Below are 23,173 nucleotides of genomic sequence, written 5' to 3' on the forward strand. Positions count from 1 at the left end.
ATTTATCTTTGTTTTATAACATTTGTATAAAGGATCCGATTTGTTGGTAACCTCGAAAACTTAACTTTCCTCGGAATGCATGGATTTTGCTATCGCAATGAAAATGCGAGAGGCGCATTTATACAAAATAAATTCGGAAAATATGGTTCTGCTTTTTTTACAGAGGGAAAGGTTATGGCAGATAGCGCATGCGCAGTCGTTCTTTTTATCTATAAGAGAATTTACCCCCTGCATGGCCACTTGCGTTGCCCTTTAAGGTTTTGACAAAATTACAACGGAATTTACATTTTTAAAGGGCAACGCAAGCTCTGTGGTAAAAAAAAAGAAAAAGCAACGTGCTTTTTAACCCCCTACACCCCCTCGGTACAGGTGAAACCACGCAGAGTTTACCATAAATTTCGCTGTTTGCATACATATTCACACAACTGCCAGCTCACTTGCGTTTCCCGTTAAACGTTAAGCTACACCGTCATTTTCTTTCGGTTCGCCATCTTGAATCCAAGATAAATTTATAGGGATTATAACCTCCAACGTGTTCTTTAAGGTGACCTTCGATATGTCGAATTTTGTCTGACGAATATCGTTCAGATAGTTTGAAATCTGAAGAGGATCCAGAATAAGACAACTAGTTCAACCGCTAACTACAATTGAAAAACCTAACTGCTGGCCCATCCTTTCGGATTGAGCAATCTTCTTAAATATAAACCGTTTCATTTACTTCTCACTGATCTTAGATAATAAATTGTTGCGTCGCTTCCATTCTTTCATTAATACACCTGCTGTGATAGGACGTCTTCCTTCACTGATCACACCAACAACTAGACTACCCCTATGGGCGAAATTAACGAAGAAACGACTACGGAGCCTCAGCGATATTTTATTCTGTTCTATAACCTGAAAGACCTTTTCAACAAGAAATGACGATCTACCAAAAAACAAAATTGATACACAGTAAATGGCACAACACGCTTAGTGCGGTCTTTACCAGGTTGATAAAACATGGAGCCAGAGCTTATCAACCATGAAGGAAACCAACCATTTTAGTACACTTTAAAAAAGTTCCGGATTTATTTTATTAGACCTAAGATTTTTTAATTTTACAATAATTAAGAAGAAACGGAAATTTAATTGCCACAGGTGGCGTTGCTGTTGACGTAAAAAAGGTATTCTATCATTTGGCAGTGGTAGTCGTAGACTCGGGTTGTGCACCTTGAACGATGCGCGAGTTATTAATTTATTAGGGCCAAAGCTTAGGTTGAAGGTTCTCTTTATTTTTTGGAAGGCCCTTTCGTTTCTTGAGCCACGTTAGCTATGGCATTTATCAATTCGCCTCCTTGGTAATTGCAAAGTTCACAGTATCCCGGTGACCCTTGGATTCCCTGTGGTCCCCGAGGACCTGTAGTAAAAAATAATTGCGTTAATGGTTTTTCATGGTAATAGGAGTGATGTGTTTTTGTCCAACCTGCTGGTCCTTGGCGACCCATTGGGCCTCTATCACCTGGCCTGCCACCTACGCCAGGGGATCCGACTTGCCCTATTGTAAGGTAATTTATTTGTGTATAGTCTTGTAAACCAGGATTATCACCAGTGGTGTATTCGTAAAAGCTAGCACATGTATACGCGCATAGTCTTAAAAAAAAAGGGGGTATTCACATAGTTCAGGTACCGGTTTGTCGAGAAGGTGTCATCCGCCATTCCGCCTCGAATACACCACTGATTATCAAGTAATTATTTTACCTGGTAGTCCACGAAGGCCCATCGGTCCTTCAACACCAATGCCTTCTGGTCCACGTTCACCTTTATCACCCTTTTCACCTGTCACGCAAGTTTAAAATAAAATTTAGATTTTATGATTTAAATAAAAAATGTTTTATTGCTTTATCTATAAAATGTTACCTTTAGTTCCGGAATTTCCTGGAGGGCCCGGCATGCCTGCTACACCCATGAAACCTCGTTCACCTGGCAAACCCGGAACACCTGGATCTCCTAATGGACATTGGAATCAATATTTAGTCTCACTTCGCCAAAACTCAATTCATGGACTCGATAGGAACCACACGTATTTCAAGTTAACGAAAGTCATAATTGAATAGTTACTAGATTTTTCGTTCTAGCTTGGGTTGTTTTACTCGTGGTTCGCATCGAACCCGCAAAATTTTCGATATTTTAGTAATGATGAGGGTCGTGCATTTGGGGATTTAGTGTTTTTAGTTTTAGAGATGCAAAATGTTACGTTAGGTAAGGGGGTTACTCAACCTGGAATTCCTCGTTTACCAGGGCGGCCCGGTTTGCCTGGCCGTCCAAAACCAGGTGGCCCCCTCGGGCCAATCAAGCCAGAGACTAGTTCTTCCATCCTATCTAGCCAGGCAACATATATCGGTTCGGGTAGGAAGGTGGGTGGAAAAAAACACAAGAAAAACAGCCAAAGTTGGATGAATTTAGTGGGAGGATTCGACTGATTTGTATTCATTCGCTAAATAGTTAAACCAATATATATTCATATTCTTGTAAAGAAGCACACATTGTCATGGTCGGTTTCAAAACGCATGCGCCGAAATCAAAATTATGTTGTCATTGTTAGAGGGTTTTTGTTTTGGGATTCACTATTCAAAACAGGGTCCTTTATTCTTTACCTGGAGCTCCCTGTGGCCCAGATGGCCCTGGTTTCCCATTTTTACCTCTCCCAGGAGGACCCGGTGGGCCCTTAAACTTTGCTGACAACAGCTCAATCTGCTCTATAGAATTTACTTATACAATTAGCACTTCGCAGTACCCTGTTACCTTCATTGATTGTTAAACATTTGTGGCGGAGGTGCAGATATAAAGGATTTTTGTTTTTAACTTACCTCGTAAGACGGCTGCGCATATATCTCTCATTTCCTCTTCAGAGAAACTTCTCCCCTAATGATATCGGGTTTATAACCACCCCTATCTAATCAAATTTTTAGTTTATGTTTAAATTTACCGGAGCACCAATTAACCCTGGCATTCCAGGTTGACCTCTCTGGCCCGGAGAACCTGGTTGACCCGTAGAGCCTGAGAGACCATTGGAACCGGGGATACCTGGCTAAAATTAAAAAGTATTTGTAAATATCGCCATATTTTACATTCGCGGATAGTTACATTTCCTGTTGGCCCTCTATCGCCAGCTGCCCCTCTTTCACCGGGCTTGAGGTAATAGTTTCTCAGTTACTGTTCTTATTTTAATGCATTTCAGTTTGTCACTTACCATACCAGGAGGCCCCATGGGTCCAATTTTACCCTATAATGACACATCATTACTCTTCAAAGTCTTTAAAAGATGGTTTGATATACATACTTGTATTTCACGTACTGAATTGTAATTTTCGTATTCAGTGATACTACTTGAACCAGTTTGCATACATTCACCCTTTTTTAAAAGAGACTTACTTAAAGTCATCGGACGCTTTGAGGAATTAAATATAAACTTACCCTTTCCCCTTGCGGTCCTGCTGGTCCAGGCGGACCCTTATTAATTCGAAAACAAGTATTTTAGGTTCATCAGTTCCAGTATTCGTTAATTCTTAGTAACTTACCGGAGGACCGGGAGTACCTACGAACCCGGGTAAACCATTGTTTCCTGGGGATCCCATTAAACCGTTTGAGCCCTTCGAAAATGGCCGTTATATTTAGCCCACCATAATATCAAATATTTCCTATCAAATATTAGAATTACTTGTGGGCCAGTTGGTCCTCGTTGACCTTCCGAACCTTTCAATCCCTTCTCTCCTCTTTCTCCTTTAAACCCTTGTGGTCCAATTGGTCCTATCTGGCCCTGAGGTCCGGGCTCACCCTATAGTAGTAATACGCGTCTTAGATATCTTGGCAAGACAAATGGGATCGAGCTCTTTATTGATTTACGGTTATTAATTAGTTATCTTTAGTACCCAAGTTACGATCTACTCTATGAATGATTCAACACACTACGCATAAACCCAATCTACAAATGACTATTAGTATACGTTGTTACGTTGTTACATTAATTGTATCGGATTTTAGTTGATGCGAATTATAAACGCATGCGGAATGGTTAGAATTAGTGAGGATATTTTACGCGTCTTTTGGGTTTCTTTATGTCATTGTTAGTCTTCCGGGACATTTTGCGTTTTTTTACAGGAAGTCCATCTGGCCCTCTAGATCCTTCGTCTCCCTTATTTCCTTGGGGACCCTAGCCAATATAAACACGAAAAAGTGTTAAACGCTGGAGATACGACCATAGTAATTAACGTATATATAAGTCCTTACCGTCGCTCCTTCATCTCCCTGTATTCCTTGCGTTCCAGGAAGACCCTAGATCAAATTCAATCGGTAAACTTATAGTTTTATCCCTTAGTAGCCTTTGACCTCCAAAGAAGTTACCGCGAGTCCAGGTTTTCCTGGTGGTCCAGGAGGTCCCGTCGGACCCATTTCTCCTCTTGGTCCTGGTGGTCCTTGTTCTCCCGGTAGTCCCGGCATTCCTGGTATGCCCTATTTAATTGAAAGAACGTCATTATCTGGTCATGAAATAGATGCAATTCAAAATCATTACCAGCTCATTTTCCTTAGTAGCGATTCCAGGCAGACCAGGCTCGCCTCTTTCGCCCTAAAGTGGTCAAAATAATTTATTATGACTAAATTTGTTAAGCGTCGCAGTAGTTCACCTTATCTCCTCTCTTGCCCGGTTTTCCTTCGACTCCAGGTGCTCCAGCCACCCCCTTTTCAGACATACTTTTGTAATAATCTTGAAGAACTTGAAAACGTGAAAGATACTTACCGGAAGTCCAATCAAACCCCTTTCCCCTCGGCCTCCAGCAGGACCTGGGAATCCCTACCGAAAGAAAATACTTTACCAGCGTGTCCTACCCATAACTAAGCAGTGATAAACCTTTACCCTTTCTCCGGCAACTCCACTGTCGCCATCCCTCCCAGATTCTCCAGTTTCACCCTTCAGATTGCAAGTAATGTTAGCTTCCCATCCGTGTGTTAAATACATTTCTATAACCTCTTACTTTCTGACCGTCAATTCCCGGATTTCCGTGTTCACCGGTTTCCCCTTTCTCGCCCTAAATTAAATTAAGTTGAAGGTACGTTTGGAGAAGCGCTGTTTGAAGCACTTACTGCAGATCCTTCGCTGCCTTGATATCCCCTCTCACCTCTATCGCCTTTGTCGCCCTGTGGAAACGTGGAAACTTGTTAATTGATTTAGGTTCGCGCGTGATTAGCTTCCTAATTTACTTTGAGACCCGGCAGGCCGTTCACTGGCGGTTCTCCCGGGGATCCCTATCAAAAAAATTACTTCTATAAAATAACATTCATAGATCCTATATTGCATCGACCTACTGGTATGACGTCTCTACCCGCGGGACCCTATTCGAGAAAATTAATCGTCAGAATATGTTAATGTAGAGGTCTTATTTGCAACTTACGGGCGGCCCCGCTGGTCCTGGTTTCCCTGGGATTCCAGGAATTCCATCCTGACCCTAAGAGATAGTACGTTATTTACCCGCTTCTTAAAGAGTAGATGACTGTTTTACGTACCGGAAGTCCTCTTTTTCCAGGCTTTCCTGTTTCACCCCAAGTCCCCGGTTCACCCTGATGGGTAAACATTGGTAAACAATTTTTAAATACTTAAATAAAATATTGAGAAAACTTGCCCTCTTCCCCGGAATTCCCGGCGGGCCCGTTAAACCCTGAAGACCAGACTCGCCCTATCCAAAACGAACGTATTAATTTTGATATATGTTGGAACCATTACCATTTTCTGTACATACCGGATCTCCTCTGGGACCAGGGGGTCCTTCAACCTTTATTGGGCAATCAAATGTTAATTTAGGCGTTTTTGAATGTCTTTGAGTTGGAGGATTTTGTACTTACTATAATAGCCTCGCTATTCCTGCCAGGCGGGCCACTCGGGCCAGGAGTACCCTTTAATAAGGTGTTTAGACCTTAGTATGTGGTTTAAAAAAGGTTACCTTAAGCCACGGTCACATCAGATCTTAAGACTCAGTCTTCGACTGTTTGATTGCCAGTTTGGGTCATTAACATTTAGAAAAACTCGCTTTGAAACATGGTTTCAAGCGATAATGTGACCGTGACTTTTAATCGGATACTAACTGGAATTCCATTACGACCAGCCGTTCCCACGTCGCCCTTTTCTCCTCTGATTCCCTGCCAATGTTTCAACCAATTTTATTCCAAGTGCTTATTTGCGGATTGGAAATTTCGTAATTTCACTTACTCTTTCACCAGTTTTACCAGGCAAACCTATTTCCCCTCTGGTTCCGCTTTGCCCTTGCCTTCCAGGTGGGCCGATTGGTCCTGGTGGACCAATTGGACCAGGTAGTCCCTTTAAATTATACATATTTACAAGGGCCGTATTTAGTTTGAGCACTAATGGTTCAACAAGTTTCATTTACCGACATTCCCGTGACACCAGTCTCTCCTTTACCACCTTTGGGCCCCACTGGACAAATTTGACACGGCTTTTCTTTGGATTTTCTGGACTGTAAAATGAATATTTCCGAAAAAATTAAATCTAAAATCACGGGTGAAGTTTTTCCCTCTTACAGGCAGTTCCCCGCATCTTTCTCTTTCGGGTCTTGTAGGGTCGCAACTAAGTACCATCCATTGCAAATCCAACTATTTATATCCACAAATAAAAGGTTTTTTGATTTTTTTTATAAAACACACAATTTAATGTATATCTAACCGGAACGGTGGTTCCGTCATCGTCCAACTTGGCAATGTTTATATCTCCATTGACGTCAATGGGTCCTCGAGGCCCCAACGGCAGCGAGACGCTTTGTCGAACGCAGTCCAAGTAGAGAATAACGCGGTCGTGAAAGACACTCAAATCAATTTTGTGCCATACCCTGTCCTCCACCTCCAAATTAAAACTTTTTGTTTAGCATACACGCTTATCACAATTCGAGCGAGTCTGTTCGGATTCTTACAACGACATCGGTGAAGGTCAGGCTCTGTAGTTTACCTTCGTAGTCCAGGGAGTAAAACTCCAGAGTATTTTGAAAGGGATTGAGGGTCAAACCGAATTGGGGATTGCCCAAGATGTCGTCAATTCTTATCAGCGACCATTTTGTCCTCCTCGTTGTCCGTTTTCGTATCGTAGCCACGAATGAAAATTGGTTCGGAAGTCCCAACGGGAAGATGGTTCTGTGGATTGGACAGTTTGATAACACTATGAACTTACCTAGTGAGTGTAAAGGCCTATTCATACTAGAAAACATTTTTGACCCACTTTGTCGGTGAGCAGAGTTTTCGACTCTGTTTCGAAAAACACGTTGCGTTTTGGTTCAAACGTTGCTTATATTTCGCGCATTAAGCCTGGTTTTCACTTGGCGGAAAATCAACGACTGAAAGTTCGACGTCGGCGATATGGTTTTCGACGTTTCGCTCACTGTCGGCGTTTTAGCATTTTCACTTGGCGTTTTTTTTTGGGCGGAAATAAAGCGATTTTGTTTCTGCCAGCGAGTTCGTCGGTTTTCGTCTGATAGTGGAGATTTAAGCCTAGGCCTAAAAATGGATGATTTATCTGATCATAATAGTGAACTATTGATTAAAGCGCAGGTAAGCATTTTAAATTTAATGTTTTTTTACATGATCTATCGTGTTCAAAGAAATATGAGTTATGAAAGATCGGTTTGTGTGAAAGAAACATACTGGAAAAGAATGCAACAAGGGTATCAAGAAAAAAAAACACATTCCAAAACACAGAAAAGCACATGGCCGAGTTCCGGATGCAAGAAGCAGGAAATTAACCATCCCCCCTGACGTCACAGTCACCTTTCGAAAATAGTTTTTGATTGGTTGAAAAAGAGCGAAATCGCCCAACTGAGCGAAAAAAATAGAAATGAAAATCGCCACACAAAACCGAAAACCGACGGAATTTCCGCCCGGCGTCGACGGAAATTTTCACCCATTTTCCGTCGACGCCGGGCTTTTTCGCCCAAAAACCGCCAAGTGAAAACCAGGCTTTAACCAATTAAAAAAAATTACTCGAAGTTATAAAAAATATCATCATTTAGTTTTATATTATCAAAAAGATCTGTACGAAAAGTACTAGGTTAAAATGTTTGGTCTTCAACACTTGGTAAACTAAAGAGTTTGTGTGGTTAAAGCGTTGCGCAACTTTTTTCTCCATTTACACGCCACAGCTTTGTTGCGCGAGTCGTGATGACCAACAGTATTATTCAAAAATGTAAACTCGTGTATAGTTCTTAAGCGCCAATTCTGACCTTGTGGGCATACTGAGTTTCGTTTGCCGGGACAGTCTGTAAGCGGTTTGAATTTTGTTGGAACCTCGTACCCTTCTGACACCCGGGAAATCCAGTTCTATATGACTGTCTAGTCTGAACTTTCGTATCATGTCAAATCCTAAGGAAATACGTTGCGTTAGATTATTCAAGTGTTTTTAATGTAATATAATTATTGATCTACCTGGGAGGTCATCTTGTCCGGGTTTCAGTTCCGGACATATATTATTAACGTCACTAATGACGTCTTCTGTAAAAAAAACAAACGTGTATGTTATCATTTAATCATGTACGCTTAATTCGAAATAAACATAATTCACTGTTAGTAGAAAACCCCATGCTAAAATCGGGATAAAAACAATGTTCGGGATTTGAAAAACACTCGGGGTAAATCGGATTCAATTCAGTCCACATCCATTTATGACAATAAAAAAAAACCATGCGGATATGTCATAGTGAAAATTGGGGATATTTTGTTAGTTAACTTGTTCTTGTTTATTCAATGGAGAGTTTGATCAGGGGGTATTATTGGTGGTTGTGGAGGGGTATTTTAATTACCGATAGTGTCGGCTCTCCAAACCCAGTCCTCATCTCCACTTTCTGTATTCATAGAAATATTGTTATTACAGTTTACTAACGAGGAAAATGAACCCCACAAAACAACTCTGTTTCTATATTATACGGAAGGAAAGAACGTTTGACTATCTGCCTCCCACTCAAAGATAATGGCATATTTTCCCAAAACGTTTCTCAGTTTAGCTTAATAATGATGAACGAGGCGTACTTACGAGATCTGGATGATTTGGCTAGGTATATGAAGATGAGAACGTTCGATCTGAAATTAAATATTCCGCCAAAAGATTAAAATGTCATAGCCATTCTGAACATTTAGTTTTTGTACGAGAAACGCTTAAGGGGGAAGAATACAGTAAAAGCATCGTTTTTGTTCAAGCTGAACGTTTATGTTTTAACAATTACATAATTGATTTATATTTTTCTTATTAGGTTGAACCTTCCTCTAGTGCTTAAAATAATTTAGATAATTCTTATATTAATAGTTAACGAGATATAAGGTCCTAACTAAAGGGTGTTTGGGCGCTTGCCCAACTTGTTTAGCTCCGGGGATCCGAATTAAAAGGTAATTAGTTAATTACTTTAAAATTTAAAATTGTAAAAATTATTTTAGTCACTAAACAAGAGGCTGTTCTACACTTAAATATTAATTTGATAAGTTAAAATACAAAATTAAAAGAGTTCAGCTTGAAATAGCGCGAAAGTAGACAATGGCCACTGTAGTCTTCCCCCTTAATGATATTCAGTATTTAAATATTTTAAATTCACTACTCTGAATGAAAATTATATTTATAAAGCCTACTGAAGCAAAGACACGCGCCCCTGATAGTTAACTTGACCCTGAGCACCCGTTGCCCGCTCGAGCCAACATTGTAACATTTGCCGTTAGGTCTCGATGACATAGCTCCAAAACGTGAAACTCGAGTAGAAGGGAAGTTTGTGGAAGCCCAAGGATTGTATGGCATACATCGTGGGATTGGGGGTTGGAGGTATTTTATAAATTTTGTAAATTGTGTTTTGTGTAAATATTAATTGTTTGTTTGAAAATATTAGATAAATTAGTCTCAACTAACATGTTTTGAATTTGCTTCTGGTTCCAGTGAAATGGATTATCCCTGGAGAAAATTAATCTTATTCATTCGAATTGTAGTTGCCAAACTGGGCCCTAATTATGTTACTTATATATGTATGTAAATGTAATGAGGATATAATGTTTCGAAATACCTTTAAAACGTTACGCCGAAACTATACGGTGTTTTTATTGTCAAATAAAAAAATACAAAAAAATTTCGTCATTTTAAAGTTATTTTTAATACGTAATTAGTTGATAAAACAAGTTTCTCGTATAAAGCGATTAAAATTAATAATATTTTTTGTAATAAGCTTTGGTAAGGTCTAGGTTACAGAATTACTACCGTAACACACGCGTATACTTTGTAACAACTTCAAACAGAGGCTCTACCCGTGTTTTTTCGGCACTAAAATAGCCGTCATAAAACGAAATAAGCTCCGGATACCCCAGAACACTATAAATAGTGAAGTCCTAATCCAACTCCGAATAAAGTTGGGGAAACTCGGGTTTAGACGCGTTAAAGCCTTATTTGGCGAGTAGGAAGGTCGCGAAAACGAAAAAGAAAGCTTGGCAAAACATTGCTAAAACATTTAGAGGGTCTTAAAAAGCAGGCTCACTCTATTCTCTTTTCATTTGAAACAATTTGTCAAAGTGGAAAAGGGAGCGAAGAATCCTGGGAACCGCCCAGTGACTCTCAAAAGTCTCTTTCACTTTAGCAGCGAAAACGTGGTAGCTAATTCTCTCTCACTCTTTCACTCGTTCGTCATAACTCATAAATCAGTAAATTACAGCTTTGACACTTTTCTTTCCCGTAATGCGCCCGTGGATATCGGCGTCTCTCACCCGGCACTTATAAGAAAGCTTAAGAACGCTGTAAAGTCTACGTTATTCGCTTCAATCGTATACTCATCGTTTAGCTCTTTTAAAAAAAATCGTAAAAACGGGTGAAATTGGCGAGAAAGAGGAAAGCTCGAACGATCCATCTTGATAAAAAATATGACTGCGATGTTGGTGGAATTTGTTTAAATTAAATTTTGCAAAATTTAAAACCCTTTCATCCGCCGCTTGTACGGTTTACTGTTTTCGTTAAAAAAAGTATGCTTTTCGTGTTAAAAATGAGTCTTGTTTAAAAATACATCGTGTCCATCTATCCTATTTTATCCGTTCAAATGTGATAAAAGACTGGCAATTCCAAACAGCGACTTTATTGGGGAAAATATTCGAGGAATTTCCCGAACGGAGTAAGCGCCGTTGACCCATATTCGTCTCCCAAGTGACGAACATCGCTTTTGTTTAGTGATACAGAATTTAACTTTGTTTCGGGACAAAATCTGCGAGAAATTCCCTGTCCATCATCATATTGTTTTTCCTTATTTTTCATTCGTTTTGATCGGGAATCAATAAATGTAACAGTAGAGATTAAGAACTCTTGATACGATATTTGTTGGAATCAGTAATTTCAGAAGTGTATAACATAATCTTTCTAATGTTATTCGCTTGAAACATATACCTTCGCAAAATGCGTTTAAAAAAATAGTGCGTTGTGAAATACATCACGTAGTGATTTTCTAACACTATTACATCAGGGAAAATATGATAATTATAACACTTCCGATTGTTTTATAGCTAATTTTCTTTCTTACCGAACCTTTCAGCACTAGGGGGCTCTGTGTTGAATTAAACTTTGGTTGCGCAATAGCTATGAAAATCAGTTCGGTGATGAAGTGTACAAATCCATTTTGTGGAGAGAAATTCGCTCTCATTGGAAAGAGAATGGAGCCCGCGAAGGTAAACGTTTTTATTTTAATGAATTAAATGGATACTTCTCTCTATAAGAGACATATTCAGGGTTACTATAAAGTAGCCTTTATGCTAATCAAGTTCTTAATCGTAAATTTAATGCGGTATTGTACGAGTAGTTGATGGATCACTTATCAGCTTAATCCGCATCCCCTAAAGGATACCCTAATTTTAGCGCACTCTCGTGGAAAGAGGGATTTGTACGTAGTCCTTGATTAAAATGTTCCCCTTCTACTAATTTCTCGTCATTTTACTAGGCAAATGTCGGTAATTCGCTCGGTAACAGTATCGCGCGGTATTTAGACGTTTTAATGAGGGTGTTGGGACGAGGCGATAGCGCGGTTCTCTTCCCCCCTCCCAGTGGTGCGCGATTAGTGGTTTTATAGCGCCTTTTAACGGGGTTCCGAGGTCGTTTGCCCCTCTATCAAATTTTTGCTGAGTAGTTGGGCCGACATTTTTTTTTCTTCCCAACGTTTTTCGGCTTAACGAAGAAGGCGTTATTTAACCACCAGTAATGCGTGGTTCCGCCTCACTAAGGCCTAACAAACGCGGACCGTTACTAACTAACCCGATAGTTCTGTGAAAGCGGGGATAGACGGGTAAAGGCGGTGGCGTATGGTATCCTACTTAATTCCGCGCTTTTGTTTTTTTTGAACTATTAGGTTGGGTTGCGCCCCCTCCCGTTTTAAATTTATTCAAAGTGGAGGTCATTCTAATGCGGTGGCGTTGGGGATCATTTACATACCTTGTAAAGACGTTCAATTCAAAAGGAAAACCCCACACCATTTATATTTTCTTTTATTATAATTGGCTTAATTACGATATTAAAGAAACGGAAATTATACACTGCCAGAAATTGAAAGAATTGTTGTAGGGAATTATGACCACTTCGCGTAAATTCTCTGGAATGTTGAATTTACCGTCATCTCATAATCGCGATGGTGAATCGTATTACAAATTGTGGGCTGGAAGAGTGAGACTGTAACTTATAAATTAATTTAATTCGATTTTTAATTTTTGTCTGTATACAGTATAAATTATGAATAATTGCGATAGTATACCTCTTACAGGAGACGACCCGAGGTGTAACGCACCGATTTAGTTCAAACTCGGGGGTTTGGTAAAAAAACCCTAAAGGGAATTTATTCAATGGGCAACTGTTTTGTCATGGCAACCAAAAATGTTTTGACAACACAAAATGGAAATTTCGAACTTTTTCATTATTTTTTATTTATATTTTCTATTTTAAGCATTTTCGAAAATTTCAATTTTTTTCGGTCAGATTCCCATGTTATTTTCAAAGGGAAAATTTCCATTTTGGGTTGTCAAAAACATTTTTGGTTGCCATGGCAAAACGGTTGCCCATTGAATAAATTCCCTTTAGGGCTTTTCAAGTTAGGGTCTACCAAACCCCCGAGTTCAGTGGCGCCGCTAAGATTTATTCCCACATAGGCTTGGAAATTGGAGGCCCCCCATGTCTTTTTGAAGCCTCTTTTTTGGGGGTTTTATGGGTAGTTTGAGGCCTTTGAGTATTTTAAGGAATTCTTTTTTTGGGTATTTCGATGCCTTCTTTTTTGGGTATTTTCGGACCTTTTTCTTTGGGTATTTTGAGGCCACCTTTGGATATTTTTAGGCCTCCTTTTTCGGTATTTTGAGGCCTTTTTTGTGTATTTTGAGGCCCCTCGAATTCTCAACATAGGCTACAGCCTATGCCAGCCTACCTGTAGCGGCGCCACTGCCCGAGTTTGAAAAAATCGGTGCTTTACACCTCGGGTCATCTCCTTGTTAATTAAGCCACCCATTTTAAGAATTTTTTGAAAGGCCCAAAATTAACCGAATTTAAGTTAAGATTAGTAATTAAATGTGGAAAAATTTATTTCTTAAAACCAATTTTACCACTATAACCAAAAACATAGATTTTTTAGATAGTGCTCAAGTATTGAACTACTCAAATTGATAGAACTGCCCACTAAAATATGCCCTGCTCAATAGTATTTCTGTTGAAGTCGTGTAAAGTTCAAATTATCTTTTACAAAACACATTACTTCAAAAATTCTTTTAAAAACTCAATTTTTCATTAGAATTCCGGTTCATACGCGCATATCGCCGTAGCGTATCTTGGTGTATATATCTCGGAAAATCATCTTAATTTTGAACCTGGCGTTTTTCCCATACCAAAATTAACTACAGGAACACCCTTTTTTTTAAGTGAGCTTTTTATTCTAAATTATTCTCTCTCTCGTTTTTGTTAAAGCGGTTTGCACCCATTGCTTAATACTTTAACAGATCAGAAACTTAAATTTTTGACGGTTTTCGTCTGGGCCTTCTCGCGTAGCGATCCCCGGGCCAACGCCGTCGCTTTAAATCGCCTTCAAAAGAAGCCGATCTTCTTTTCTTTCGGCGGGCTCGCTTTCTTTTAAGGATTTTGCTACCTTGGTAATCTTGGGCGTTGGAATCTATTACTTCGCGTAAAGTATGAAATTTACGCGATTTTTGGAGCCTTACTTTGACACAATCCCTCGTGATGGACACAAAACACTTTGGCGAAAGGGGGGGAAACGATGTTTAGGTAGACTCTAAAGACTTTTTCTATCTCGCTTTGACAGCGTCAATTGCTCATTACAAGCAATTTGTACGAGGCGTCGGACACTTGCAAAAGTTTGCGTAAGGGATTTTGAATCTAAAAAGCTATTTCTGAATTTGAGGTATTAGAATACTATTTTGTGGTTGTATACTATTGGACCGAATCCCGTTTGACCGAATCCCATTGAACCGAAAAGTATTTTCGTTTATAGCCCAACATGGCGGGATTCAGTTGAATGGGAAATTTAAATCTGGTTCGTTTTCACTTCGGGTAGGTTAGTTCAGGTTGAGTTAGGTTAGGTTAGGTTAGTTCAGGTTGGGTTAGGTTAGGTTGGGTTGGGTTGGGTTAGGTTAGGTTAGTTCAGGTTGGGTTGGGTTGGGTTAGGTTAGGTTAGGTTAGGTTAGGTTCGGTTGGGTTGGGTTAGGTTAGATATGGTAGGCAACTATTTCACGTCGGGTCTTATCAAGGTTATTTTCCAAAATTAAACCCGGAAAATATCAAATTTCAAGGGAAAAAGGTCTAAAAATACACGTCGGTACGAAATAATAAATATTTAAGACATAGTTTAGTCCAAATTAGATATACTATCGTCACGTAACCTACGATATATAAATATGTATCACTAACGGTATATTGAATGAAAACCGCGCAAAACGCGGTTTTCGGTCGATTGGAATTCGGTTGAATGGTACATTCGGACGAATGGGATCTTGGTACAATGGTCTACAATCCTATTTTGTTGTTGATTTCCGGTATTTTATGATGACTTTGAGATTTTTAGAGCACGGTTTTCATGTTGATTTACAATATTTTATGCTGATTTTGAAATTTTAGAGCGCAATTTTCGTAGAATTTAAAAATTATCAAGGTTTTACAAATTTTTGAAGTATTTTGATCTGCAGAGTGTTTAAGATTTTGACAAATGTCCGACCCCAAGAATATGTATCTCCAATATCCAATTAATATTTTGAATAAAACTAATGTATGGTTTTATATCTTATACTAAATCCCTTTTTTTAAATTACAAGAAGTTACATTGGAATCAAGGGACCCGACATTTAGACTCTAGAGAAAAATGATTTTAGAAATCTTGAAATCTGGGCGTAATCCGCCTAAAAAACCAGAAATCAACACAAAAATCTTGCTCTGAAATCTCAAAATCTCATTGAGATTCAAAATCCCGTACGCAAATTTTGCAAATGTCGAACCCCTCGATTGGAACTGGTCTACGTAGCGAAATCCATCAATGTATTTTGTAAATTCCACGAGATATTTACTTTCGCCGTTGGAAACTAGCTTCTTTTCGCGTTCCCACCACATTTCAATCACCCAATCTAGTTTATAACGCTATTGAATCGGAGCACTTAACTCGTTTATCTTTATTTACAAACGTGATTATGCAAATTTTACAAACCTCTGGGGTAGATAACCCTTTGACTCTCAAGAGTAACTATAAAGTTCACGCATTTTGGGAGACCAGCATCGTTCCAACAACGTTCACGGTTGACTATTTTATAAATCTCGAACAAGTTATCGTAATGGCAAAGTTGTTGGTGCCTATATTAACTGTCAGACAACGTTACCCAACCCATGATAATAATCTCAAAATTTAAAAACACTTATGGGTCGGTTTTTTCTTTCTAACACGAACTCAATTAGGTCTAGGACCGGGTAAAAAAAGCCGTAGGTGTGCATTAGACACACTAAAAAAAGGAGAACGTGCTAGCGCGTTATTCTTAACTTACTTAACTATTAAAATAGATGACATCATCTGTCCATCAAAAGTCGAAAAAAAAAGGAGTGAGATAAAATTCGAACAGTACGTATCGTAGCGCGGGGGCGAACTATTCCAAGGCCCCCCTTTAGGCGGCAGAAGGGCTTGTCCTTACCCCTTTTTCACTCTTCCCTTAAATACCCTGGCGCGTGTCATTGTCGCAAATCGGCCATTTCCTGCCCTATGCGTGCCATCCAACCCCAATATTAAACCCGTCGGAGTTGCACTTTTGGTTTCGTCGTGCTATTATTTTTGGGCTATGATTTTTACAAAAACGTCGTATCTTTGGAGTTTGAATTTCTTTATACATTCCGGGACCAAGTATGTTTTAGGACTTGGCGTAAATTAGGATTTTACTTCTTATTGTCGTTAATTCCGCTAAATTTACATAGTTGGGGCTTTTTCTTGCTGTGGTAAAATGTACGCGTTTAAATTTCCATCCGCTTTTAAAATTTTAATTAAAAAGTCAGCGTGTAAAACTCATTACGACCATTAGAAATAGCGTTGAAAATAATGCTTGCAATTCGAATTAAAAGCTTTTAAAAATTCTGAAGCGTTCATAATTTCGGCTTGAAAATTAGTTCACTTTGTACGGCTGATCTGTAGACACATTTGCGTGACTCGTCTCAAAACTTGAATTACTATAGCTTCTTCATTATTAAAGGTAAAAAAGTAGATTCAATCGCAAATATGAAAATTTTATGCTTATAGTCAAAAGTAACAACTCACAACTTAAAAGTTATTCGAGTTTAAAGCTAAATACCTAAAACTTTAATGGAATATAGAGCCTTCTTATTCGGTGTAGCCTCGATAAATTAATCATAAAAGGTGGCATCGAGTTTTCTAAACTAATTCGGTGCTGTCAATTCAATTTAAAAAAAAAAACAATGGTGACTGACGAAACCTTTTCCCCGCCCCTTAACAGCTAGGAAAAATTGTAGACACACTTGTTCCATTTCCTCGAAGCCATCATCTTGTCAATTTTCAATGTGAATTATTTAAATTATAAGAGCATTATAATTTATCAAAAGTCAAGAGCCAATTCAATGTGAATTATTTAAATTATAAGAGCATTATAATTTATCAAAAGTCAAGAGCCAATTCAAAAACCGTTCATTTCATTGAAGACGTTTCAAACACTATTACTTCACGTAACCAACATCGTAAGGTTACGAGTAAATTATATTTTAAGTATTTTAATATTGTATCATTTAATTAAAATGAATATATTATTTCCTAATAAAAATCCCACAAAAAAAACTACTTACATGAAATTTAGCTTCATTTTGTACAGTTCACTCTGATTTCACCTTCACCGCTTCTGTTTTTGTAATATTTTTATCATATTGGTCCTTCGATAAGTAATTAATCGCGATATTAATAAACCGGTATAAATCCGGCATAAATAGCGATATAATTAAAAAATATTTAACACGGTTTTAATAATAGCGATACAAAAAGGAACACCTATAAGATGAAATCGTACAAAACGCGCGAACCAAAGTTTCCGCAAATTGTTGTTACGGTTTATCAGCCGAATGAAAAAGACTCCAAAAAGAAAAAGAATGAGTAGTTGTGATCGCGAGGGCGAAACGATGTTGAGCTGCGACCGGGGATCGTTTCTTCTCTTGAATGAGAGACGGAGCATCTTTGCAGGGGGGAGCCATGTAGGATGGGGATCAACATCTTTCGCCTAAAAGGGAAAAAAGAATGAAAGAGCTTCGAGACGGATGCCACCTTTTTTTTTAGCTTTTTTCACTGAAGTTCTAACAATTGAAAGTAGGTGCTTTCGTCCAATACATTCAATAAGAAATGTATTTATACTTTAGAAGAATAACTGTGTTAGGACGATCCGCGTGCACCATGGTCTAGTTTTCCCCTTTCACGAGAAGGAAAAGTCACCAGTGTGTCCTTCAAGAAGACGTATGTTTCAGGGAACAAATCAGATAGCGGGGCGATTTGAATGACATTTAAGGGGAGGAGCATACTGGTAAATCGTGAGCTGGATTGAGAGAATCGCCAAGAATTCTCATTTGAATACATTTTTGATAGTGTAGAAAATGTAGTTTATACTTTACAGTTAATTAACACTGTGTAAATGGCAAATTTTAATTAAAAATAATTTACATTTTCAACAGGGAGGAATTAATTGTGTGGGGTGCTGTGTTTGTTGCTCTTAGCTGGGATAAAGGCAATAAAAATCGCTAGATAACTTGAGCCTAGGGTGGTGCTTTGGCCTAGCTAATTATTTTGGTTCGGAGAGGACGGAACACAATGGAACAAAAATTACTTCCCCCTAAACGTGTAACTAAAATGTATTGCTTAAGATGAATTAAGAACCAAACAAATAAAATATTTTTTAAATTAAAAATTAAAAAATCGCTAAAAAGTAGTTTTCTATTGATTTCCGTTAACAGTTGTGGGCTTCAGTTTTTGCGAGGGCAAATTGATCGTCGAAATGTAACAGTTCTTGTAACCGGATTTACCCGCGTAAAAGTATAATAGTGAAAAAAAGAAAAAGAATTAAAGGGCTAACTAATAACTTCTCTGGGTGCGGGTTTAAAACCTCGTGTCAATGGGTGACGACGCGTCTTGACAAAATTTGTCACTCGGAGTTTTGGAAGAGGCGGGAGGGGTTCTCCTTTTAATACGGGTTGCCTCCTCCATCATTCAAACTGACCGAAATCTGGCTCTTCCATCTCTCCCTTTCCGTGACTGAGAGGCGCCCTGTCCTCCGTATTGTTTCGAACCGCGCTGCCCTTCAAACCCCGCAGCCCAATGTCAAAACTGTATCTCAAAATGCGAATGTCGGGAATTACGGGGGAATGCTCTTTTTAAGCTTTTCCATATGCGGATATACATCTAGCTTTTTCAAACGCTACTTTGAAACGACTAAACGACTTATATAAATAGCTAGAGAATTACGAATCATAATACGTAAACGGTGTTCGATTGACGTGGCAGTCGTTGTAAACTCTTCACCACGTGCCATAATTAATAATTTATTGGCTCGCTGGAATGAGTATACTCACCAGCGAGAACTTAAAGGAAGTGGGGACTAAATCGGAAAATCTTCTTCTTAGACAATCTTTGGGTTTCTCCCAATCCCCTTCATCCTCGAAGAGTAAGCCCTTCCTCCTAATAAAAATCACATCAGCCCAGTGTCTCATTGGTTCCCTAAAAGTGACGTCTTCCGACGCGATCGAAGCACGCGCCGGTGACTTTTCCCTTCCAACCCCGTTTCGTAATATTTTGGTAAAGAAACGACTTTGTTGTCATTTACTTGGCGTTGGTTTACCTGTTTTGAAAAGAGATCAATTTGTACCGCGACAATATTTGGCAATCGCATTCCGTGAGATGCGAGTGATCGTGGTTTAGTGACGGGCCTCTTCGCGCGATCAATCACTTGGTCGGGGACGGATTTTCCCATGATATCTGTACACGTTGTCCGAATTAACCGCCATACATTTCTGCCCGTTGCGTATTCCACGTCAATTGCGTAACGCTTTCTGTTTGGAATCAAGATAAAAGATGTGTTGGGTTTCTTTTCGATTCCTCTTATTTTTTACGCTTGTTACGCCGTGGCTTATACGCGTTTTAAGAAAGCATCACCATACATTAGGCTTAAAGTGGCGTGTAGAAGAACCAAGCCAAAAAAAGATGAGACCATATTCTTAAAGGGAAAAGTTTATATTTTTACTATGACCGGTAACCCGCGGGTTTGTTGCCGGAGCTACGCGATGATTTTCACCACAATGCGTTGTTCGATTTTTAACTGAAAATAAATACCCACCTACAAAAAAGTATTCAATCTTAGAACTACCCAAACACGACAGAACTTCCCAGTAAAATAGGCCCTGATATCGGCAATATGAATGTAAAAAGTTTTCGCTTTAATTTTTGAAAACTCGTTGTCAAGACTACCTATGAAATAATCAGGCGTAGTCTGTTTAGAAGACCTCTAGCTCGGTCACGACACTAGCGGCGAAATTTTCGTCTTACAATTGGGGGATCTTAAAATTCATTCTGCGCGTGAAAATACGCCGCCATGTTAGGGTATAAAAGCACAATGTAAAAGTACTGTCACGCGCAAAAACGTAATTTTGAAATCGGTCAATTCTTTTGTTTTTCATCGATGCAGCTTCAAATTTGAGGTGGTTTGTTTGTGTCTAAGCTGTTGAGTGTGTTGATTAACTACATATCTGGCCTTTCATCAGGACCATTAGTGAGGTCAAAAGAGTCGTAAAATCTTTTGTAGCTTTCAGGGGCGGATTAACCCTTTCGGGGCCTCTATTCACAAAAACATTTGGCGCCTATACGCTTCCAGCTTAGGAAATATAGTGCCATCTGCCTTAATATTTAAATATGTGAAGAAATAGCAGACACCTTTTGAATTTCTAGGTTTTGCGGTTGATCTTTCAGCTGTTATGCAGAGATAATTTTGAACGAGCAGACAGCTTTCATATATTTAATTTAAAACTCGGTCGGTAGGCGGCGATACTTATGTCCACAATTTAAACTACGCACGAAGCCTATTGGCATTGTCTAACGGGTTGGTCAGTTAAGTAGGGGCAAGCCAAGTACTTGAACCGTGGGGCTTTATCAGAGTTTTGGCGCCCCTAAAAAAATGAAGCCCTAGGCACGTGCCTACTCTGCCTAATGGTTAATACGCCCCTGGTAGCTTTTGGTGTGGTGAGTACGTGATTCCAAAAGTAGATCTCTTAGTTTGAAGTATTCACATTCCTATACTGTGAAAAATGATTTATTAAAGCGTTGGTTGCACGAAATTTTAGCTATGGATAATTAATGATTCATTAGAAAGAGCAAACATTTTATCTCAAGTACAGAAAATTTTATCAAAATGGTTTAAATCGATTTTTCGGCAAATTTCCAGACTTCTAAAATTATTTTCGGCACCCATGACGTCAGAAAATGTGAAGCGTATCATTGGCTAATTGTCTGTAATACATTTCTTTACATCTGGGATTAGAAGCAGGTTGATTTAACAACCAGGAAATAATTGAAATAGGCATACAAAGGCTACGTAGTAGAAAAATGATATGAAACCGAAGGTTCCTCGCGCTTAAAAACGTCGTGTCGCACGCGTCGCGGAGTGCGCACCTAAAAAAAATTATTTAGATAATAAGCCTAAAATGATAATTAAAAATCTCGGGTTTGAAAACTTGTACAAGTAAACAGAATCCCTCCAATTCAGTTCCTTCTACTTTAGGAATAAAACTGCAACTTCGATTTGCTCGTGCTACGGAGGAGAAAAATACTCGCAAAATATCTGGATTTTGGGGAGCGAAAAAGGTCAGTTTCGGACCCACAATTAGTAATTTATTTATTTATTTATTTTATTTATTTATGACAAAAATAATTGCTCAATAAGCCTCAGGTGGGCTTTTGTTTGAGCATCGCTACAGAAAGACGCAAAAAAAAAATATAGGGAGAGACGAAAATTTCGAAATAGAGGTTAAAAATCCAGTATCGAAAATTTTATCATAATCGTTTAAATCGATTTTTCGGCAAATTTCCAGACTTCTAAAATTATTTTCGGCACAAAACAAGCCCCCATTCATTCGATTTTATTACTATCGACTTTTCGTGCAACCAACACTTTAATAAATATCCATCTCCTTATTCTGCTAATGTTACCGCTGATGTTTCAAAATTTTTTTTGGGATAAAATAGTGCGGAGTGAAATTCATCATATAGCGGGACTCTAATTTAATACATCAGGAAAATCATTTATTAATTCGAACACATTTCTACGCATTGTAATTTTGGCGTCCAAGGGAATCTGCGTCGAGCTAGGTAAGGTACATGTTTAATTTAATAATAATAATAATAAATTTACTTATTATTATTTCACTTAGAAAAAATATATATACATTGACTTTATAGGCCAAGTTAGATATGGCTTTTAGGCCATGTAACCAAAGGCAGATATAGGTGTGAGATCTCGTCAGGGTAATACACTTCTGATAGTAGGCCTAAATTTCTGTTCCCTAAGCAGGGACGTCATTTCAATATTTTTCAAGAGGGAGCGGGGAAACGGGGTTTTTAAAGGGCAAAAACGCGTCAAGTTTTTATATTTCTTGGATTTTTAATCGATATAGTTCTTGCATAGTTGAAATAATAACATTCAAACCAAACCAATCAATACGTGAAATTTAACGTTTCTAATGTAGGTATATGCAAATTTATTCGTGAACTTTTTTAGCTCGTAAAAATTCAGAGGGGAGGGGGGCAATATGCCTCCTTGCCCTACCAAAATGACGTCCCGGTACCAAAGCTAGCTCAAAAATAGAATTATCCTGCAAAGCGGTTACACATATAAGCTCTCGCGAACTTGTTTTTCTGATATAATTTAGTTTGTCTTTGGACCGCTTGTTGACGCATTTCGATTAAGGGAGGAGTCCCAGAGAGGCTCCATTTCAATTTAAGGCCGTGAAGGCGACCCAATCGTCAATTCCAATAAAACTAACTTCTATATTTACTCTCACAAAGAGGCAATTTTGTAGCCGTGGAACTATTTGACTATCATTCGATCTAAGAACCGTATCATAATGATATCAGATATAAATTGCGCGAAAATATTCGCGTTTTAAATGTTACGTGAAACATCCTTTTATTTAACGAAGGCAGTTGGACAAATTGGGTCAATATTTAACAAATATTTATAATTTGACATTAATATTCTAGTATAGATTTCAGGCATAAGTAACATAAGAATGACACTGAATTATGTTAATGATAGTCACAAAGCGATTGCGTAATCGAAAAATTTCGAACAGGAGTTCACTTTGTTTGAAAAATTACGGTCAGGTCAGTTTGATGCAAATAAATACGATCCAAAAATTCGTTTAGGTTTCAAATTTTAAAATAACTTCCTGCCAAAACGAAGCCAATGTTTATAACAGCAGAAGTTTATAATATATTTCTTGCGAGACATGGCCATAAAAATGAAACGAGTACCTTCGCAGATTCCGGTTGGGTGCGAATTTCCCGCATCAAGGCTCAAGGTTTACCTCATGTAATACTTTTAATAACCATGTATGTTGACAGTACACTACACAGTTTTTTCACAATCAAAT

The 23,173-nt window shown here is 38.5% G+C and overlaps 1 protein-coding gene across 2 annotated transcripts; it reads right to left on the bottom strand.

The window, feature by feature from the left end:
- Positions 1-1,067: 1,067 nt before the first annotated feature.
- LOC149936032 (uncharacterized) lies at positions 1,068-17,466 on the bottom strand. 2 transcript variants are annotated; one of them, XM_090153529.1, is made up of 40 exons: positions 17,342-17,466; positions 9,059-9,105; positions 8,829-8,870; positions 8,455-8,520; positions 8,253-8,391; positions 6,954-7,170; positions 6,710-6,883; positions 6,568-6,639; positions 6,417-6,503; positions 6,239-6,346; positions 6,115-6,168; positions 5,875-5,925; positions 5,772-5,804; positions 5,655-5,708; positions 5,539-5,592; positions 5,427-5,480; positions 5,341-5,367; positions 5,236-5,280; positions 5,119-5,172; positions 5,010-5,063; positions 4,892-4,945; positions 4,775-4,828; positions 4,662-4,715; positions 4,550-4,603; positions 4,381-4,488; positions 4,267-4,311; positions 4,076-4,189; positions 3,698-3,814; positions 3,558-3,629; positions 3,454-3,489; positions 3,320-3,391; positions 3,230-3,262; positions 3,124-3,168; positions 2,966-3,067; positions 2,847-2,901; positions 2,634-2,735; positions 1,897-1,986; positions 1,738-1,815; positions 1,463-1,534; positions 1,068-1,396 (listed from the first exon to the last, which is right to left on the bottom strand). In XM_090153529.1, the coding sequence occupies exons 1-40, from the start codon at positions 17,356-17,358 to the stop codon at positions 1,269-1,271; spliced, it is 2,934 nt and encodes a 977-aa protein (XP_090009655.1). In that variant the 5' UTR covers positions 17,359-17,466; the 3' UTR covers positions 1,068-1,268. The 2 variants fall into 2 exon arrangements, with proteins under 2 accessions (XP_090009655.1, XP_090009656.1); XM_090153530.1 differs by lacking the exons at positions 2,634-2,735; positions 8,829-8,870 and adding an exon at positions 2,257-2,358.
- Between the last annotated feature and the right edge of the window lie 5,707 nt (positions 17,467-23,173).

This window comes from Leiobunum rupestre, chromosome 7 (assembly GCF_980474605.1).
Source record: "Leiobunum rupestre chromosome 7, qqLeiRupe1.1.hap1, whole genome shotgun sequence".
Taxonomy (NCBI): Eukaryota; Metazoa; Arthropoda; class Arachnida; order Opiliones; family Sclerosomatidae; genus Leiobunum; species Leiobunum rupestre.